General features: G+C 40.0%; 1 protein-coding gene across 1 annotated transcript in view; it reads left to right on the forward strand.

Moving 5' to 3' along the window:
* LOC133641704 (synaptotagmin-7-like) overlaps window positions 1-22,639 on the forward strand; it is a 117,530-nt gene that overhangs the window by 81,134 nt on the left and 13,757 nt on the right. The window contains exons 5-7 of the mRNA XM_062035646.1: window positions 7,460-7,727; window positions 18,638-18,807; window positions 19,068-19,182. Coding sequence (XP_061891630.1) covers window positions 7,460-7,727; window positions 18,638-18,807; window positions 19,068-19,182 — 553 coding nt within the window. The remainder of the gene's footprint in view (window positions 1-7,459; window positions 7,728-18,637; window positions 18,808-19,067; window positions 19,183-22,639) is intronic.

The raw sequence follows: 22,639 nt of genomic DNA on the forward strand, positions 1-22,639 counted from the left end.
TTTTCGCTCTGACCGTAACTTAGGTACAAGGGCTCATTGGATTCCACACTTTCTCCTTTTTCTATTGTGGATCACGGATTTGTATTTTAAACCACCTCGGATACTATATCCTCTTGAAAGTGAGTCAAGAACGCGAAATGGACATTCACAGTGACTTTTATCTCCACGACAATACATCGGCGAACCACTTTAGCTTCGGAGCTAACGTGATAGCATTGTGCTTAACTGCGGATAGAAACAGAAGAAACATGCCCCTGACTGCAAGGATAGACCGAAGATCAACAATACTACTATTACTTCTACTATCAGGAGACACTGAACTAAACCCTGGACCTGTAACCACACGGTTAATGCTGTCCCGCCTGGCGAAACCGAGCAATGCTGTTGCTAATGACGCCATTGAAGCTAACTTAGCTACGGGACCTCGACAGAGCTATGCTAAAAACATTAGCTCTCCACTTACGCCAGCCCTCATCTGCTCATCACCACCCGTGCTCACCTGCGTTCCAGCGATCGACGGCGCGACGGAGGACTTCACCACGATCATCGGTGCGGTCGGCGGCCCAGAGACGGAGGAAGTCAACCCAGACACCGGTGAGGACAGCGGCGCGGCGGCGGACGGCATTGTGGCTTTCGACGACACCCCGGCCGCCATCAGAGTCGGCAAGAAACATATATTTCCCCAAAGTTACGTACGTGACATGCACATAGCGGCACGCACGTACGGGCAAGCGATCAAATGTTTGGAATTCAAAGCTGTACTAACGGTAGCGCGTCTGCTATCCAACTCAAAGTCCTCCTGGCTGTGTTGCTGCAGCCAGCCGCTAATACACCGATCCCACCTACAGCTTTCTTCTTTGCTGTCTCAATTGTTCATTAAACAAATTGCAAAAGATTCACCAGCACAGATGTCCAGAATACTGTGGAATTTTGCGATGAAAACAGACGACTTAATAGCTGGCCACAATGCTGTCCCAATACTTCCGCACAATCCGTGATGTCACGCACAAACGTCATCATACCAAGACGTTTTCAGCCGGATATTGCACTTTATAAGTTAACCCGGTCGTATTGGCATGTGTTGCAATGTTAAGATTTCATCATATATAAACTATCAGACTGCGTGGTCGGTAGTAGTGGCTTTCAGTAGGCCTCTAATGCATTCTTTACATCAGTGTTGTTCAACCACTAATGTGCCGTGAGATGCAGTCTGGTGTGTAGTTTCACCTATTTGGGTTTAAGATATTTTTTGCAAAGCAGTAATTATAGTCTGCAAATGATGTGTTGCTGTTGAGTGTCGGTGCTGTCTAGACCTCGGCAGAGTAACCGTGTAATACTCTTCCATATCAGTAGGTGGCAGCCGGTAGCTAATTGCTTTGTAGATGTCGGAAACGGCGGGAGGCAGCGTGCAGGTAAAAAGGTATCTAATGCTTAAACCAGTGGTTCTTAACTTGTTGGAGGTACCGAACCCCACCAGTTTTATATGCGCATTCATCGAACCCTCCTTTTTTTTCTAATTCAAGACAAAGTTATTATGTGTTTTTGGTAACACTTTAGTATGGGGAACATATTCTAAGTAACAAAGACTTAATTTAAAGTTATTTGGTTAGGGTTAGGGTTCGGGTTAGGGTTAGAGGGTTAGGGCCAGGGTTAGAGGGTTAGGGTTATAATAAGGCCATGCCGAATAAGGCATTAATAAGTACTTAATAATGACTAGTTAAGAGCCAATATGTTACTAATTTGCATGTTAATAAGCAACTAATTAATGGTGAATATGTTCCCCATACTAAAGTGTTACCATGTTTTTATTACTGGTGCACAAAATGAACAGTGCATGAACATCACCTTGTTCAAACAACAAAACCAAAACAGTGCATAAACTCACAACAAATTACACACCTGCAAATCAGTGTGACTTCTGCTGTTGCCGTATCCGTAATACGCCGATAGGGAGAAGTTTTTATTTACACGATGAGTCGGGTGTGTCTTGACCTCCGCCGAACCCCTGAGCCCGACTCACCGAACAAAGGTGAGTGCCGCTAAAAAAAAGGCATTGAAGCTTAGGGAAGGCTGTGCAGAACGAAACTAAAACTGAACTGGTAAAAAAGTAAACAAAAACAGAATGCTGGACAACAGCAAAGACTTACTGTGGAGCAAAGACGTCGTCCACAAAGTGCATCTGAACATGACATGACAATCAACAATGACCCCACAAAGAAGGATAAAAACAACTGAAATATTCTTGACTGATAAAATAAAGTAGATGCGGGGAAATATCGCTCAAAGGAAGACACGAAACTGCTACAGGAAAATACCAAAAAAAAAGAAGAGAAAAAGCTACCAAAATAGGAGCGCAAGACAAGAACTAAAACACTACACACAGGAAAACAGCAAAAAACTCAAAATAAGTCAGGGCGTGACGTGACAGTTGGTGACTGTACACCTACTTTGAGACAAGAGCTATATTGATGCATGTTTGGTTATGCTTTAAAGTAATATCCAACAATTGCGACAACGACTTTTTACTGTCAACTGAGTTTCGTTTTTTAATGATTTCTGCTGGTGGTGTGCCTCCGCATTTGTTCAACGCAAAAAAATGTGCCTTGGCTCAAAAAAGGTTGAAAAACACTGACTTAGATGATGTCTCAAAGTCTTATAGTGAGCTATGATCAATGATGGCTGAGTAAACCCAAGACATCCTTTCAGCTCTTTTTTAAACTTCAATTTTATTCATCTAAACAATGAGTTATTATGCATAGCTAGGCACAAATAATTTATTTTTTGTCTGATCTTTATTTATTGCAACTTTAAACAGTTTGTTCTCATTGCAACTCACTCAAATAGACGACACAATGCCATCTGCAACAGCTTTTAACAACCATTACTAAGTATTACCTAAGATGTACAATGAAATAGATTTGATAATACTTCTTCAGCAGATTGGAATAGGAAGCCAAAGCTGATATAGAACACATTTAATGACTTGTCTTATCTATATTCTAATACAGTGGTTCTTAACCTTGTTGGAGGTACTGAACCCCACCAGTTTCATATGCGCATTCACCGAACCCTTCTTTAGTGAAAAATATATATATATATATTTTTTCAAATTCAAGACAAAGTTATGTGTTTTTTTACCGCTGCACAACATGAACCATCCAAGAACATCACCTTGTTCAAAGAACAAAACCAACACAGTGCATGAACTCACAACAAATTACACACCTGCAAATCAGTCTGACTTCTGCTGTTGCCGTATCCCTAATAAGCCGATAGGGAGAAGTTTTTATTTACACGACGAGTCGGGTGTGTCTCGACCTCCGCGGCGGAGGGTCCGCCGAACCCCTGAGGCCGGCTCACCGAACCCCTAGGGTTCGATTGAACCCAGGTTAAGAACCACTGTTCTAATACGATACAGGTACTTCTACTAACTGAGGGTTGTATCTCCAAATCAATAGTGTAGTTTTTGTAATCGCAAATACGTAGTAAAACATGGAGTACTATGCAAAACCTACAAGTTAGTACAATGCTGATATTCCATTTTGGTAAAATATTAAAGGACATGCGTAGCATATGTCGGGGCACCCCACTTTTTCAGTTAAGTAAAGGTCTGAGCAAAAAAAAGCTAATATTTGCAGTGTCGGGCAAATTACTTTAAAAAAATAATTACATACACTACTGTTCAAAAGTTTGGGGTCACCCAAACAATTTTGTGGAATAGCCTTCATTTCTAAGAACAAGAAGAGACTGTCGAGTTTCAGATGAAAGTTCTCTTTTTCTGGCCATTTTAAGCGTTTAAGTGACCCCACAAATGTGATGCTCCAGAAACTCAATCTGCTCAAAGGAAGGTCAGTTTTGTAGCTTCTGTAACGAGCTAAAGTGTTTTCAGATGTGTGAACATGATTGCACAAGGGTTTTCTAATCATCAATTAGCCTTCTGAGCCAATGAGCAAACACATTGTACCATTAGAACACTGGAGTGATAGTTGCTGGAAATGGGCCTCTATACACCTATGTAGATATTGCACCAAAAACCAGACATTTGCAGCTAGAATAGTCATTTACCACATTAGCAATGTATAGAGTGTATTTCTTTCAAGTTAAGACTAGTTTAAAGTTATCTTCATTGAAAAGTACTGTGCTTTTCCTTCAAAAATAAGGACATTTACATGTGACCCCAAACTTTTGAACGGTAGTGTATATAAATATATATATATATATATATATATATATATATATATATATATATATATATATATATATATATATATATATATATATATTTATATTAGGGGTGTAACGTACACAAAAATTTCAGTTCGGTACATACCTCGGTTTAGAGGTCACGGTTCGGTTCATTGTCGGTACAGTAAGAAAACAACAACATATACATTTTTTGGTTATTTATTTACCAAATTTGTAAACAATGGCTTTATCCTTAACATTGGGAACACTATAATAATTCTGCCCACGTTAATCAACATTAAACTGCCTCAAGTTGTTGCTCAGATTAAATAAAATGACAAAACTTTTCTTCTACATATAAAAAGTGCAACATTAAACAGTTTCAAGTCAACTCATCATGCTTCATTTATTACAGCATTTGGGAAGCCTGTAGTTGATTTTTATGATGTAAATGTTATATTTTTATCAACATGTGATAGCAGGGACCCTGCCATTCAAAACTAGGCTGCTCCATTACTAATGATTAATGTAACTATAGCTAAAAAAAAATAGTATAATAGCAATAGGAGAGACTATTCATCCCTGAACACCATGGAGTTCATGTAGGCTTAATGATGCACTTACATTATTATATCAACTATCAGAGACAGAAACTCTTCATTTAACATAATGTCCTTTTTTGCTGCTTCAACACAGCTCAATCAACACAGAAAAAGGTAAAGTGAAATAACAGACAGACAGGGCTTTGCTGTCCATAACACACACACGCACGCACGCACACACACACACACACACACACACACTCACCGCAAAATGAGCTAACATTATGCTAAAAGCTAATTAGCCTTCACCTCAAGCCAGGACTGCAAGCAAGCTGAGCTGCAGTTTATATTTCTAGAAGGTCAACGGGCTCATAGTGATGTTACTAGTAGTTGACTGGGTGGTGTTTATTATAATTTGGGGAGAGTCCGCAGCCTGATGCTTACCTGCTAAACACCTACCTGCTCATCATGACGCTGGAGCAGACTACATGCGCTCTGACTACGCACTGCTGATTGGCTGTTACCACTCTGCGTGTAACCAATCAGATGGTTGTGTGCGTGGGACAATGCTGCATGCTGCAGAGTACTGACAGAGACAGAGGCAACGAAGCGGAGCAGCTTGTTAAGACTTTAGCTTAGGCGCTACTTAATATGTTCGTGTGGAAACTCGTTCGGTACACCTCCGAACCGAACCGAAACCCCCGTACCGAAACGGTTCAATACAAATACATGTACCGTTACACCCCTAATATATATACAACAAAACATGTATATATATATATATATATATGAACAAAACGTTGCTTTATTACAAGCGAGCCTCATTAAACAGGTCTGCAGTACCTGGAGGAACTCAGATCAAAAATGGAGGACTCCTAACCTGGAGAAGCCAAACCATCCGTTATATATTCCTTCTTTCTCTGTCTGGGTGTGTGCTAAGTCAGGATAGCACAACCTGACCATGTAAGGAGATGTTCCTGCGTAGTGTCAGGAAAACAACTGCTTCAAGTCATAACTCAAATGTTAGATTTGAGCTTGACAGGTAGGCTTTTCTCAAGGATATGGTTATCCCTTTTGCATTCTGAAGTCCCAATTAGGGCCCTTTTTCCTACGGGAAGTGATCCAATCCACCTGCGAATGTCAAACTAAGGGGCCTTATCTTATTATGTGCTCAAACTGAAATACCACTATTTAATTAAACTCGGGGGTTTGCTTTCTCCAAGGTGAATATAAACATTCACCATATGTCAGTGGTTCTTAACCTTGTTGGAGGTACCGAACCCCATTAGTTTCATATGCGCATTCACCGAACCCTCCTTTTTTTTCAAATTCAAAACAAAGTTATATGTTTTTGGTAACACTTTAGTATGGGGAACAAATCCTAAGTAACAAAGACTTAATTTAGAGTTTTTTGGACACTAGGGGTACATATTCTAAGTAACAAAGACTTAATTTAGAGTTATTTGGTTAGGGTTAGGGTTAGGGTTAGAGGGTTAAGGCCAGGGTTAGAAGGTTAGGGTTATAATAAGGCAATGCCGAATAAGGCATTAATAAGTACATAATAATGACTAGTTAAGAGCCAATATGTTACTAATTTGCATGTTAATAAGCAACTAATTAATGGTGAATATGTTCCCCATACTAAAGTGTTACCATGTTTTTTTTACTGGTGCACAAAATGAAGCATGCATGAACATCACCTTGTTCAAACAACAAAACCAACACAGTGCATAAACTCACAACAAATTACACACCTGCAAATCAGTCTGACTTCTGCTGTTGTCGTATCCTTAATACGCCGATAGGGAGAAGTTTTTATTTACACGATGAGTCGGGTGTGTCTTGACCTCCGCCGAACCCCTGAGCCCGACTCACCGAACCCCTAGAGTTCGATCGAACCCAGGTTAAGAACCACTGCCATATGTAGAACATAATATGAGTGAATTAATTCACTTCACTAGCTACCAAGAACGAGACGATTTTTAAATGTTAGAAAGCGGAAAAAAAAAAAGTTTGTTTTCTTGTTTGTCATAATGATTGTGAACAAAATTCCCAAATAAGTGCAGTTCCCCTTTAAGATTTAAAGAAAAAACGAACATCAGACCTGCCACATTTCACTGTCTATAAGGGTAATTTTAATTGTAATTAATTTGATTACCATTTGCTGGAAAATCTAATATAAAAAGGAAAGTGGAAATGTAAGTTACAGTGGCAATAAAGACAGCCACAGGAAATAAAATGAAGGACTAAATAAGACTGCTGAAATTACTGCTGAACCTTGAATTCTACCACCTTGACTCTCTGTCTAAATGTAGACAATGCCACACCCTCTGTCTCTCTTTGCGACTGTTTGTCTCTTTGCGCTTTCCTTACCCATATCCTGCGTTAATCAGATAGTGGCCTTTTAGTGCACAGCAGCGATAAAGCAGCCAGAGTGTATGTGAAAGGGAATGGTGGTCCACAATCTTTAATCTGAGCACCTTCCGCCTTTTAAGAACATTAGTAAGGAAATGAAACTCTTGTCAGTCCGCTTAATGTCACACCAATCTCTGACTTTCAGCTTCTACTTAGTAAAACGTGAGGCAACTGCAGCTAAATCCCTCTCCTTGCAAAGTTTCTGCGGATCATGCGCACACATTCTTACTCCGTCGAGTGTCGGCCCTCTGCCTGAACTTTTGTGCTGCTATGGCATGTTTTCATTTTTAATGTGACTGCACTCGTTGCCACTGTAGCTGTCTCCAGGTTCGGAGGATGACGATGGCGAGGGTCCTATCAGTGAGAAGCTGGGCCGTATCCAGTTCAGCATAGGCTACAGCTTCCAGAACACAACCCTCACAGTCAAAGTTCTCAGGGGCCAGGAGCTACCAGCCAAGGACTTTTCCGGTACCTCGGATCCCTTCGTTAAAATCTACCTGCTGCCTGATAAAAAGCACAAACTGGAAACCAAGGTCAAAAGGAAGAACCTCAACCCCCACTGGAATGAAACCTTCTTGTTTGAAGGTTGGTGTCATTTCCCTTCAAACTATTTTACTTTTGAAATATACGTCGGGGGACGGCGTGGCGAAGTTGGTAGAGTGGCCGTGCCAGCAATCGGAGGGTTGCTGGTTACTGGGGTTCAATCCCCACCTTCTACCATCCTAGTCACGCCCGTTGTGTCCTTGGACAAGACACTTCACCCTTGCTCCTGATAGCTGCTGGTTAGCGCCTTGCATGGCAGCTCCCGCCATCAGTGTGTGAATGTGTGTGTGAATGTGGAAATAGTGTCAAAGCGCTTTGAGTACCTTGAAGGTAGAAAAGCGCTATACAAGTATAACCCATTTATCATTATATACAAACCCCGTTTCCATATGAGTTGGGAAATTGTGTTAGATGTAAATATAAACGGAATACAATGATTTGCAAATCATTTTCAACACATATTCAGTTGAATATGCTACAAAGACAACATATTTGATGTTCAAACTGATAAACATTTTTTTGGTTTTGCAAATAATCATTAACTTTAGAATTTGATGCCAGCAGCACGTGACAAATAAGTTGAGAAAGGTGGCAATAAATACTGATAAAGTTGAGGAATGCTCATCAAACACTTATTTGGAACATCCCACAGGTGTGCAGGCTAATTGGGAACAGGTGGGTGCCATGATTGGGTATAAAAACAGCTTCCCACAAAATGCTCAGTCTTTCACAAGAAAGGATGGGGCGAGGTACACCCCTTTGTCCACAACTGCGTGAGCAAATAGTCAAACAGTTTAATAACAACGTTTCTCAAAGTGCAATTGCAAGAAATTTAGGGATTTCAACATCTACGGTCCATAATATCATCAAAAAATTCAGAGAATCTGGAGAAATCACTCCACGTAAGCGGCATGGCCGGAAACCAACATTGAATGACCGTGACCTTCCATCCCTCAGACGGCACTGTATCAAAAACCGACATCAATCTCTAAAGGATATCACCACATGGGTTCAGGAACACTTCAGAAAACCACTGTCACTAAATACAGTTGGTCGCTACATCTGTAAGTGCAAGTTAAAGCTCTACTATGCAAAGCCAAAGCCATTTATCAACAACATCCGGCTTCTCTGGGCCCGAGGTCATCTAAGATGGACTCATGCAAAGTGGAAAAGTGTTCTGTGGTCTGATGAGTCCACACTTCAGATTATTTTTGGAAATATTCGACATTGTGTCATCCGGACCAAAGGGGAAGCGAACCATCCAGACTGTTTTCGACGCAAAGTTGAAAAGCCAGCATGTGTGATGGTATGGGGGTGTATTAGTGGCCAAGACATGGGTAACTTACACATCTGTGCAGGCACCATTAATGCTGAAAGGTCCATACAGGTTTTGGAACAATATATGCTGGCATCTAAACGCCGTCATTTTCATGGACGCCCCTGCTTATTTCAGCAAGACAATGCCAAGCCACATTCAGCACGTGTTACAACAGCGTGGCTTCGTAAAAAAAGAGTGCGGGTACTTTCCTGGCCCGCCTGCAGTCCAGACCTGTCTCCCATCGAAAATGTGTGGCGCATTATGAAGCGTAAAATACGACAGCGGAGACCCCGGACTGTTGAACGACTGAAGCTCTACATAAAACAAGAATGGGAAAGAATTCCACTTTCAAACCTCATTTCCCAATTGTTTATTGAGTGTTGTTAAAAGGAAAGGCCATGTAACACAGTGGTGAACATGCCCTTTCCCAACTACTTTGGCACGTGTTGCAGCCATGTAATTCTAATTTAATTATTATTTGCAAAAAAAATAAAGTTTATGAGTTTGAACATCAAATATGTTGTCTTTGTAGTGCATTCAATTGAATATGTGTTGAAAAGGATTTGCAAATCATTGTATTCAGTTTATATTTACATCTAACACAATTTCCCAACTCATATGGAAACGGGGTTTGTAGATCAAATTGACGTTGTCTGTAAAACAATCTACACTGTCAGAATTAAATCAATGCCAACTTAATAAAATATTGGCTTAGTTAAAAAGGTGTTAGCAAGAAGATGCAAAGGTGTTTTATTTCAAAGAACAACCGCCATTATGCTGTTTCCATGGAAACTTGACGCAGAATGCCCTCAGCAGAGAAAGGACACAAAGAATCGGCAGAAACATAAAAAGTCAGGCCGAAATGGATTTCGGAAAGCCCTCAAAGTAACGCACCACCTTTCTTTGTACTAAGGATGTGTCGATGTATTTCTTTTTAGTCCCACAGCTGAAAAATGGCCAGCAGCTACGGTAATTATGTGTGGAGCTGCTCCCCCTAAGATGACAATAATAATCTTAACAATTACGGCAAATGAACTGCATTTCTTATTATCTTCATTATCATTACAAAGTTACATTATCACTGGAGGATGAGGCTAAGTATGTTACAACCTGAGAGCAAGCCAGGGGCAGGCACGCTAACCGCTAAGCTAACCGCTAAGCTAACCGCAAAGCTAACTGCTAAGCTAACTGCAAACAAGACCAAGAAATAATTGATTTGTAAAGTTTAAGAAGTGTACATGGAAACACGTTATGACAGAAAGCAGGTATTAACAGAAATCAACAAGTACTTTAATACGATTCTAGAGAGAGAATAATACAACAACAGATGTTTGTGTGTCAGTATTGTCACAATCAGTACAAGACACGTAAGTTCAAGTTAAAGTACCACTGATAGTCACAAACACAATAGGTGTGGTGAAATTACCCTCTGCATTTGACCCATCCCCTTGTTCCACACCCTGGGAGGTGAGGGCAGCAGTGAGCAGCAGCGGTGGCCGCGCTCTGGAATCATTTTGACGAATTAACCCCCAATTCCAACCCTTGATGCTGAGTGCCAAGCAGGGAGGTAATGGCTCCCATTTGTATAGTCGTTGGTATGACGAGGGCAGATCGATCCAACAATTGTTGATGTGGACACCAAAGCTAGTTGATCAGTACAGCATGAATACTAGTGTTTAGGTTGATATTTTTATTTTTTCAAAATCATTTTTTGTTTGTTTTTATTAATGTTTAAAAATGCAGGGAATAATTGCCTGCACACAATAGGACTTTAAGGGGAAAAAAAACAAACGATTTAAATCAGGGGTGTCTAAACTTTTTCGCACACTGAAAAATCAAAGCAAGCGGGGCCCATTTTGATATTTTTTATTTAAAAAACCAATACAATATATGTATAAAAAATATACATTTAGGCCTCCACTCAAGTTTGATCCCGGGTACCCCAAAGGGTTTTGGTCAAAAAAATATAAAAAATGTGTCATTATTCAGTATTATTATTTTTATTATTATTCAAGTTTTAAATCTCTAGATAAACATTAGGTCTATCTTTCAATATAACGTTTTTAAAGATTTAAGTTGTATGCTCTTTTTGTCAAAGAAAACCCGTTTTTTTATGGAAAAAACACAAAATATGCAATATTTTCACCCAGTAAAATTTTTAAGTGGAATATTTGACATTATATAATAATTGGAGCCTTAAAAAGGTCAATAACTCATAACACCATTGATTTTAATTCATTATTACTTTTTGAGCAATGACACTTAAAAACAAATCGCACGAACATTATTGGGGATCCAAAAGGGTCCTACTCATTAAAGTGTTAAAAAATAAATTATACATTTTTTTTACTGTTTACATTTAACACAATAATCTCAACTTCAGATCTATCCGCCAATTATAAATGTTATTGTTGTTTATGTTTTTTGTTTGTTCGTTTGAGGCCCTTCTTTAAAAAAACAGCTCGGTTTTTTATATGGCAAACACAAAATATACAACATTTTCCCCAAAAACTATCTCAAAATGCAATATTTAATGTGACATAATTGGAGCCTTGAATAGGTCAATAATTCATAATGACATTGATTTTGATTCTTTTTTTTTTTTTTTTTAAAGAAAGAAACAGCCTGCATGGCAGCTTTGTGTTGTTAGAGTAAACATTGCAACATTTTCTATTTCACCTGTTTGCTCTTTTATACCATTTTTTATGTTTTTAATTTTTTCCAATCAGATTTTCTAAATGTGCCGTGGGGCCGTTAAAAAAGGACCTGCGGGCCGCAAATGGCCCCCGGGCTGCGCTTTGGACACCCCTGATTTAAATGAATAGTAGATGATATTTAATGTTTACCGTTTTTTTCGGAGTATAAGTCGCACCGGCCGAAAATGCATAATAAAGAAGGAAAAAAACATATATAAGTCACATTTTTTGGGGACATTTATTTGATAAAAGCCAACACCAAGAGTGGACATTTGAAAGGCAATTTAAAATAAATAAAGAATAGTGAACAACAGGCTGAATAAGTGTACGTTATATGAGGCATAAATAACCAACTGAGAACGTGCCTGGTATGTTAACGTAACATATTATGGTAAGAGTCATTCAAATAACTATAACATATAAAACATGCTATACGTTTACCAAACAATCTGTCACTCCTAATCGCTAAATCCCATGAAATCTTATACGTCTAGTCTCTTACGTGAATGAGCTAAATAATATTATTTGATATTTTACGCTAATGTGTTAATAATTTCACACATAAGTCGCTCCTGAGTATAAGTCGCACCCCCGGCAAACCTATGAAAAAAACTGCGACTTATAGTCAGAAAAATACGGTACTATTGACTTACTCTAAGAACTGTATATAATAAGAGAGAATAAGGAACTGGTTTAAATATTGTGTTGTTATTGTTACACCTTCAATTAAATTAATTAAATCAATTAATGAGATGTCCCGTCAATGGGATCGGATTGGGGCCGATATTTGCCTTTTTTAACTGAATGTATGTAGCATCCGATACCACAAATGTTTATACATCATCTGATTTACAACAATACTAGCATAGTGATATTTTTTTTTATCAACTTGTGTTATTGTGTTCACTACTTACTCACTATAAAACATTCCTTTCTATGATTTATTGTCCAAGTATCGGATCAGGACTCAAAATCGGATCTGATGGAGGGCAAAAATGTTGATTTGGGACATCCCTGCTGTCTATGACACTGACCATATATACAAACCCCGTTTCCATATGAGTTGGGAAATTGTGTTAGATGTAAATATAAACGGAATACAATGATTTGCAAATCCTTTTCAACCCATATTCAGTTGAATATGCTACAAAGACAACATATTTGATGTTCAAACTGATAAACCTTTTTTTTTTTGTTGCAAATAATCATTAACTTTAGAATTTGATGTAACACAGTGGTGAACATGCTCTTTCCCAACTACTTTGACACGTGTTGCAGCAATGAAATTCGAAGTTAATTATTATTTGCAAAAAAAAAATAAAGTTTATGAGTTTGAACTTTAAATATGTTGTCTTTGTAGTGCATTCAATTGAATATGGGTTGAAAATGATTTGCAAATGATTGTATTCCGTTTATATTTACATCTAACACAATTTCCCAACTCATATGGAAACGGGGTTTGTACTTTAAAAAATGGACAGTCAAATCATGTGATTGGTATCGCCCAATTTCACTCATGGACGAGCGGTATCGGAATCTAACATCATAAAACCCTGACCGGAACATCCCCATGTTAAAATTAAATCATTATCCTGTAGAAAAGGTAACATCCCTGTTTGTCATTTGTAGAATAGCCACTCATCAACTAAACTGACATGTTGAACTGCCTGGGGGAAGCAGTTTTTGGCAGATTTTCAATAAATGTGTTTTTTTTTTTTACCCCCTAAGGTTTTTTTCTTCCACCAGAGTGCTATGAGCCTCATTATTAATGCTCGGCATGACTGTAAATTCTATTTAGGATTAGCTTTCAAGCCATTTGACTGAACAGTTGCTGAGCTTCCCTTTTAATGGGACTGAAGGTGCCACAATGACAAAGTGGAGTCACGCCGCAAAATGAACATTATTGCACTTGAAAAATGAAAGTCCCTTCATTATAATAAGTCCCGCCATTGATGTGAGAATGAGAGAACCCTGGGTGCACTGCAAAAAGTCAGTGTTCAGAAACAAGAAAAAAAAAATACAATTTTATTTGAACTAAGCAAAATTATCTGCCAATAGAACAAGAACATTTGGCTTGTCAAGACTTTCCAAAACAAGTCAAATGAGCTAACCTCAATGAACCCAAAAATACCTTAAAATAAGTATATTCTCACTAATAACAAGTGCACTTTTCTTGGTAGAAAAACAAATTATGAGACCTTTTTGCTCAATATGTTGAAAAATATTCTTAAATGAAGTAAATGCTAGTGCCATTATCTTGACATAATGATATGCGCTCGGAATTACATTTCTTGAAACTAGCAAATTTATACTAAAAACTAATTTATTGTTCTTAATGGAAAGGCATCAAGGCAACCGCTTGTTACTCTCGGGGTCTCCTAGCCGCTCAGGCAAATCATATTGTCTAAAAATGCATTTTTCCATGGATAACATGACATCATCGCGCCAAGTGCGTGCTCTTTCAGTCAATTAGTGCGCATATATACAGCCCGACCCCCGGCCAAAATGTTTTTAATTGTAATTTTGAAGATTTTAACTGAATGTGCATGAACCTTTTCCGTTCAAAATTGTTAGAAATGTCACATGTTAAATGTTTACATATAAACAGTAAGTTTACTGTACTGTGCCAACTGTACTATCAATCAATCAATCAATCAATGTTTATTTATATAGCCCTAAATCACTAGTGTCTCAAAGGGCTGTACAAGCCACAACGACATCCTCGGTGTCGAGTGGGTCTGATATAATATTGTGAAAGTCCAACACATCAGCGAAAGTCCAGTCCATGGTGGGGCCAGCGGGAACCATCCCGAGTGGAGACGGGTCAGCAGCGTAGAGATGTCCCCATCTGATGGACAGGCTAGCGGTCCACCCCGGAGCAGATTAGAAAAGAAAAGAAAAGAAACGGCAGATCAACTGGTCTAAAAAGGGAGTCTATTTAAAGGCTAGAGTATACAAATGAGTTTTAAGATGAGACTTAAATGCTTCTACTGAGGTAGCATCTCTAACTTTTACCGGGAGGGCATTCCATAGTATTGGAGCCCGAATAGAAAACGCTCTATAGCCCGCAGACTTTTTTTGGGCTCTGGGAATCACTAATAAGCCGGAGTTCTTTGAACGCAGATTTCTTGCCGGGACATATGGTACAATACAATCGTCAAGATAGGCAGGAGCTTGACCGTGTAGTATTTTATACGTAAGTAGTAAAACCTTAAAGTCGCATCTTAGGTGCACAGGAAGCCAGTGCAAGTGAGCCAGTATAGGCGTAATATGATCAAACTTTCTTGTTTTTGTCAAAAGTCTAGCAGCCGCATTTTGTACCATCTGTAATCTTTTAATGCTAGACATAGGGAGGCCCGAAAATAATACGTTACAGTAATCGAGACGAGATGTAACGAACGCATGGATAATGATCTCAGCATCGCTTGTGGACAAAATGGAACGAATTTTAGCGATATTACGGAGATGAAAGAAGGCCGTTTTAGTAACACTCTTAATGTGTGACTCAAACGAGAGAGTTGGGTCGAAGATAATACCCAGATTCTTTACCGAGTCGCCTTGTTTAATTGTTTGGTTGTCAAATGTTAAGGTGGTATTATTAAATAGATGTTGGTGTTGAGCAGGACCGATAATCAGCATTTCCGTTTTCTTAGCGTTGAGTTGCAAAAAGTTAGCGGACATCCATTGTTTAATTTCATTAAGACACGCCTCCAGCTGACTACAATCCGGCGTGTTGGTCAGCTTTAGGGGCATGTAGAGTTGGGTGTCATCAGCATAACAGTGAAAGCTAACACCGTATTTGCGTATAATGTCACCTAGCGGCAGCATGTAAATACTAAAGAGTGCAGGGCCAAGAACTGAACCCTGGGGAACTCCGCACGTTACCTTAACATAGTCCGAGGTCACATTGTTATGGGAGACACACTGCATCCTGTCAGTAAGATAAGAGTTAAACCAAGACAAGGCTAAGTCTGACATCCCAATACGCGTTTTGATACGCTCTAATAAAATATTATGATCAACAGTATCGAAAGCGGCGCTAAGATCAAGAAGCAGCAACATAGATGAAGCATCAGAATCCATCGTCAGCAATAGATCATTAGTCATTTTTGCGAGGGCTGTCTCCGTAGAGTGATTTGCCCTGAAACCGGATTGAAAAGGTTCACAGAGATTGTTAGTCACTAAGTGTTCATTTAGCTGCTGTGCGACAATTTTTTCGAGAATTTTCGAGATAAACGGTAGGTGGGACACCGGCCGGTAGTTCACCATGAGGTCAGGATCGAGGTTAGGTCTTTTGAGTAGAGGATGAATAACCGCTTTTTTGAATGCTAGAGGAACAGTACCAGAGGAAAGTGATAGGTTTATAATATTTAACACTGATGGACCTAATAAAACAAAAAGCTCCTTGATAAGTTTCCCAGGAATTGGGTCAAGTAAACATGTTGTTTGTTTTGTCCCATTTACACATTTTAACAATTCCTCCAATGTTATTTCATCAAAGAGAGAGAAACTATTTTGGAGGGCAATGTCCGTCGTATATACAGTCATATTTGTGTTAATAGAACCCAGTTGTGGCTGGGATGCATTGTCTTTAATCTCTTTTCTGATGAGTTCAATTTTCTTATTAAAGAAATTCATAAAGTCATCTGCTGAGTGGGTGGAGCTACTGGGAGGAGTCCCTTGTTGGGTTAGCGATGCTACTGTACTAAACAAAAATTTAGGATCATTTTTGTTGAGGTGGATGAGATTTGAGTAATATTTAGCTTTAGCTGAGGTAAGCATGCGTTTATAAGTTATTAAACTATCACTCCATGCTTGATGGAAAACCTCAAGTTTAGTCGCACGCCATTTGCGTTCCAGCTTTCTACATGATAATTTCTGGGCTTTAGTTTCTTCTGTAAACCATGGGGTACGCCTTTTAGGGGCCCTTTTTAGCTTTAGCGGTGCTACAATATCAATGGTGTCGCGCAGGGCGTCGTTAAAGTTGTTAGTGAGGTTATCAATAGAGCCCACATAATTTGGGAAAGGTGCCATTACTGAAGGCAGTAGGTCAGTAAGAGTCGTCGTTGTGGCAGCATTAATGTTGCGGCTGCTATAGTAGTTATTATTATTATTATTAGTTTGTTGACAATGAGTCCGAACTTCGAATTTTATAAGGTAATGATCGGACATTACTTTAGTGTACGGGAGTATCGTAACTTTAGAGGTGGTGACACCCCTGACAAGCACTAGATCTATCGTATTACCGTTGCGATGCGTGGGTTCATTTATTATTTGTGTAAGACCACAGCTATCAATTATAGTCTGGAGCGCCACGCATGGAGGGTCCGATGGGGTATTCATATGAATGTTAAAGTCTCCCATTATGATTATATTGTCGGCGTGCGTCACTAGATCAGCAACGAACTCTGAAAATTAATTGATAAAGTCCGAATAGGGCCCAGGGGGGCGGTAGATGACAGCCAGGTGGAGAGGCAGCGGTGTGACAAACCTCATAGTGAGCACCTCAAACGAGTTATATTTATTATTTAGGTCCGAGGTAAGGCTAAAGTTTTTGTTGTATATTAGTGCAACACCCCCACCCCTTTTAATGGGGCGGGCAATATGCGTTCCCGCATAGCCAGGAGGAGACGCCTCACCCAGCGCAAAAAATTCGTCTGGTTTGAGCCAGGTCTCGGCTAAACCAACGACATCAAGATTGTTGTCTCTGATGACTTCATTAACTAATAACGTTTTGGAGGACAATGACCTTATGTTTAAAAAGCCCATATTATATGTAGTGGGCTGTTTTGAGGAGTTTTTGTTGAAAGTATCCGTAGTAGCAATATTAATAATGTTACGTTTATTATGCATAGTGCACTTTAAATAATTTCGACCATATCTAGGAATTGATATGACAGGAATTTTTAGATTGTTTGCCACCTCAGTAAAATGCATGTCCACCTCTGACGCAGAAAAAACATTATGTGAGTTGTATATTATTCTAGAAGAATTGCTATGTGTGCAGGGATTATCCAGCCTGGCGCTGGCTCGTTCTAGCTTAACAGACTCCTTATTAGCGCTTCTTTGTGGATTAGCATTTAGCTTTTTCGTTAGCCCCGCTAACAACAAAGCATTTAGCTTTGTTGTTAGCCCCGCCCGACACCCCCGCTTCTGCTTCCGAGCGCACCGCTTACGTCTCTTTCGCTGACAGTCTCCGCTGGTAGTCGACGCCGCTGCTTCAAAGGCCACTGCTGGATGTAGCTCGCGAAGAATTCCCAAGCTAGCGAGCAGGTCCATCGTACACGCATCTATCAGCCCAAAATGGCCCGATCTCTCCACATCCAGAATTGTAAGTCGGTCGTAAGTGATCACGGAGTGAACACGCTGTGAGCCAGCCATGAAATTGACTGAATTGAGGGGTATTTTTGCCCTCACTTCCAGGAGCGCTCGCACGAAGCCGCTGCTCTGAAGCGCAGCCATCTTCAGTACTACTATATGAGTACCTATTTTCTATTGTTTCATTGAAAATAAAACAGCAAAGTCCATTTGGCTGTCATCTGTTTTAATTTATGAGACACAATTGTATCAAAGTCATGATTTTTTTTTCATGCTTGAAATAAGAAATTATTCCTTTTAAAAAGTAGTTTTATACTTGTGAGTGTTGATGACACAGCTTTGCAACAGTTGATATTCTAGTTTCAAGCATGTTTTACTCAATATAGGTCATCAAATCTCAGCAACGAGCTGTAATATCTTACTGAGATCATTTAGGACCAAAACCCTTAAAACAAGTAAAACACTCTAACATAAAATCTGCTTAGTGAGAAGAATGATCTTATCAGACAGAAAATAAGCAAATATCACCCTTATTTGAGATATTTAAATCTTATTTAGATCTCAGTTTTTGCAGTGTGGTGCCATGGTTTTTAAAAAAAATGCCTCATTTCCCTTTTTAGGTTTCCCCTATGAGAAGGTGAGGGAGCGCACACTTTACCTTCAGGTGTTGGACTACGACCGCTTCAGCAGGAATGACCCTATTGGAGAGGTCTCAATCCCCCTTAACAAGGTGGAACTGGGCCAGATAAAGACCTTCTGGAAGGAGCTCAAGCCCTGCAGTGATGGCAGTGTAAGAGTGGGAGGGACAATCTCTGGGACGCATCATCAATCAATTCCAATTGCAGTTTCTCACTGAACATGTCAAGGCTATTTTTGACGAAGGCATTTTTATCTTAACCTAAGGGTTTGTTCTTGTTGTGTTATGCACAAGAAACTAGAGCAACGATTTAGGATTACATGATAGAGAGTAATCCGTAATTTGATATTCCCTTGTGAAATCTGACATTAGTTGAGATGATTCATGCCCCAATGTGTGTTTGTATTCTTCAGGGAAGACGAGGGGACTTGCTGGTGTCTCTGTGCTATAATCCCACTGCCAACACCATAACTGTGAACATCATCAAAGCTCGTAATCTCAAAGCCATGGATATTGGGGGTACCTCAGGTAGTTTCCTCTTCACTTTCTAACCCTTGCTCAGCACTTTAGGGCGCCTTTAAATCCTGCGTGCCATTGCGCAAAGCCAGCTCCATATTTAAACATTCATTGACCCGCTCTGTTCAAAGGACGTGTGCCGCCTTTTTCCTGAGCAGGGTTACAGCTCGTCATAGCAAGGTGACATTACGTCAAGTGTCTTACCTTGCTCCCTCATTTGTTCTCTCTTGTGTATATTTAAGAGGACTCTCAGCATCCCAGACAAAATTGGGTCGGATCAGTCTAATGCGCATTTTCATAGTAGCAGGCCTCACTGTGGACCACGTTTCTATATACAAACCCTGTTTCCATATAAGTTGGGAAATTGTGTTAGATGTAAATATAAACGGAATACAATGATTTGCAAATCATTTTCAAGCCATATTCAGTTGAATATGCTACAAAGACAACATATTTGATGTTCAAACTGATAAACATTTTTTTTTTTTTGCAAATAATAATTAACTTTAGAATTTGATGCCAGCAACACGTGCCAAAGAAGTTGGGAAAGGTGGCGATAAATACTGATAAAGTTGAGGAATGCTCATCAAACACTTATTTGGAACATCCCACAGGTGTGCAGGCTAATTGGGAACAGGTGGGTGCCATGATTGGGTATAGAAACAGCTTCCCCAAAAAATGCTCAGTCTTTCACAAGAAAGGATGGGGCGAGGTACACCACTTTGTCCACAACTGCGTGAGCAAATAGTCAAACAGTTTAAGAACAACATTTCTCAAAGTGCAATTGCAAGAAATTTAGGGATTTCAACAACTATGCTCCATAATATCATCAAAAGGTTCAGAGAATCTGGAGAAATCACTCCACGTAAGCGGCATGGCCGGAAACCAACATTGAATGACCGTGACCTTCCATCCCTAAGACAGCACTGTATCAAAAACCGACATCAATCTCTAAAGGATATCACCACATGGGCTCAGGAACACTTCAGAAAACCACTGTCACTAAATACAGTTGGTCGCTACATCTGTAAGTGCAAGTTAAAGCTCTACTATGCAAAGCCAAAGCCATTTATCAACAACACCCAGAAACGCCGCCGGCTTCTCTGGGCCCGAGATCATCTAAGATGGACTCATACAAAGTGGAAAAGTGTTCTGTGGTCTGACGAGTCCACATTTCAAATTGTTTTTGGAAATATTCGACATCGTTTCATCCGGATCAAAGGGGAAGTGAACCATCCAGACTGTTATTGACGCAAAGTTGAAAAGCCAACATGTGTGATGGTATGGGGGTGCATTAGTGGCCAAGACATGGGTAACTTACACATCTGTGAAGGCACCATTAATGCTGAAAGGTACATACAGCTTTTGGAACAACATATGCTGCCATCTAAGCGCTGTCTTTTTCATGGACGCCCCTGCTTATTTCAGCAAGACAATGCCAAGCCACATTCAGCACGTGTTACAACAGCGTGGCTTCGTAAAAAAAGAGTGCGGGTACTTTCCTGGCCCGCCTGCAGTCCAGACCTGTCTCCCATCGAAAATGTGTGGCGCATTATGAAGCGTAAAATACGACAGCGGAGACCCCGGACTGTTGAACGACTGAAGCTCTACATAAAACAAGAATGGGAAAGAATTCCACTTTCAAAGCTTCAACAATTAGTTTCCTCAGTTCCCAATCGTTTATTGAGTGTTGTTAAAAGGAAAGGCCATGTAACACAGTGGTGAACATGCCCTTTCCCAACTACTTTGGCACGTGTTGCAGCCATGAAATTCTAAGTTAATTATTATTTGCAAAAAAAAAAAAAAAGTTTATCAGTTTGAACATCAAATATCTTGAATTGAATATGGGTTGAAAAGGATTTGCAAATCATTGTATTTCGTTTATATTTACATTTAACACAATTTCCCAACTCATATGGAAACAGGGTTTGTAGGAAATTCACAGTTTCTTTTAAGAGGTTTTTTTGCAATTTGCTCGATTTTACATTTTTTAAACCAAAAAACACCACCGGCTGTTACACTACAGGGGGGAAGAAGACGGCACAGAATGCAGGGACGCAGTTTAGCTCTATTTATTTCTATACAATATTATGAAGTGTGAAAACGAATCCAAAATGTGTATGGTGTGACTATGTGTGGCGATTAGCTGAGTGTTACCAGGAGTGTTGAGCCAGAGGCGGAAGTCCAAGTGGGCAAGGCAAGCTTGGAGATCCAGAGACAGGCATGAGGTCTGAGGCAAGAGCGAGGCGTCAAAATCTGTGTCCAGGTGGGAGGTTGTGATCCAAAGAGGCAGCCAGGGGAACCAGAGGGAATACGGGGAGACGAGACACGCAGCTTGTGATGAGGCAACGGAGGAATGCTGCTAGATGGCGACAAGGAACACGAGACAAATGAACACGGAGGGGGAGAAACACAGATAGAGAGAGTGCATAGACCAGTGGTTCTTAACCTGGGTTGGATCGAACCCTAGGGGTTCGGTGAGTCGGGCTCAGGTGTTCGGCGGAGGTCAAGACACACCCGACTCATCGTGTAAATGAAAACTTCTCCCTATCGGCGTATTACGGATACGGCAACAGCTGACTGATTTGCAGGTGTGTAATTTGTTGTGAGTTGATGCACTGTGTTGGTTTTGTTGTTTGAACAAGGTGATGTTCATTTTGCGCACCAGTAAAAAAAACATGGTAAAAGTAGTATGGGGAACATATTCACCATTAATTAGTTGCTTATTAACATGCAAATTAGTAACATATTGGCTCTTAACTAGTAATTATTAAGTACTTATTAATGCCTTATTCGGCATGACCTTAATCTAAGCCTAACCCTCTAACCCTGGCCCTAATCCTCTAACCCTAACCCTAACCAAATAACTCTAAATTGAGTCTTTGTTACTTAGAATATGTTCCCCTAGTGTCCAAAAAACTCTAAATTAAGTCTTTGTTACTTAGAATATGTTCTCCATACTAAAGTGTTACCAAAAACGTATAACTTCGTCTTGAATTTGAAAAAAAACAACAAAGAAGGGTTCGGTGAATGCGCATATGAAACTGGTGGGGTTCGGTACCTCCAACAAGGTTAAGAACCACTGGCATAGACCTCGAGATTGTTGGCTTACTGTACTGGAACAGGTCGCTACGTTCTGGCCCGGAACACAGGTTTGCTCTGGCTTAAGAAGCCCAGGGAGCTCATCAGCGAATGATTGCAGATTGGCGCCCGCAGATACATGCTTGGAGTTGCGCTCTGCACAGCGCACAGATGAATACACACTGGAGTGCGCCCGGGCCTTGACACCGGCTAGCCTGTACAATCAGTGGTTTAACCAGTGGTGTGCCGTCAGGGCCAGCAAGGCCTTCTCTGCTGGCCTAACATAACCAGAAATCATGAACATAATTAAAGACAAGAGTCATTTTTAATTTACTTTCCCTAAATATCTAAAAGTATTCATATTCTCTTCATGTCATATTAAGCTCCT

This window comes from Entelurus aequoreus, linkage group LG24 (genome assembly GCF_033978785.1).
Source record: "Entelurus aequoreus isolate RoL-2023_Sb linkage group LG24, RoL_Eaeq_v1.1, whole genome shotgun sequence".
Classification (NCBI taxonomy): domain Eukaryota; kingdom Metazoa; phylum Chordata; class Actinopteri; order Syngnathiformes; family Syngnathidae; genus Entelurus; species Entelurus aequoreus.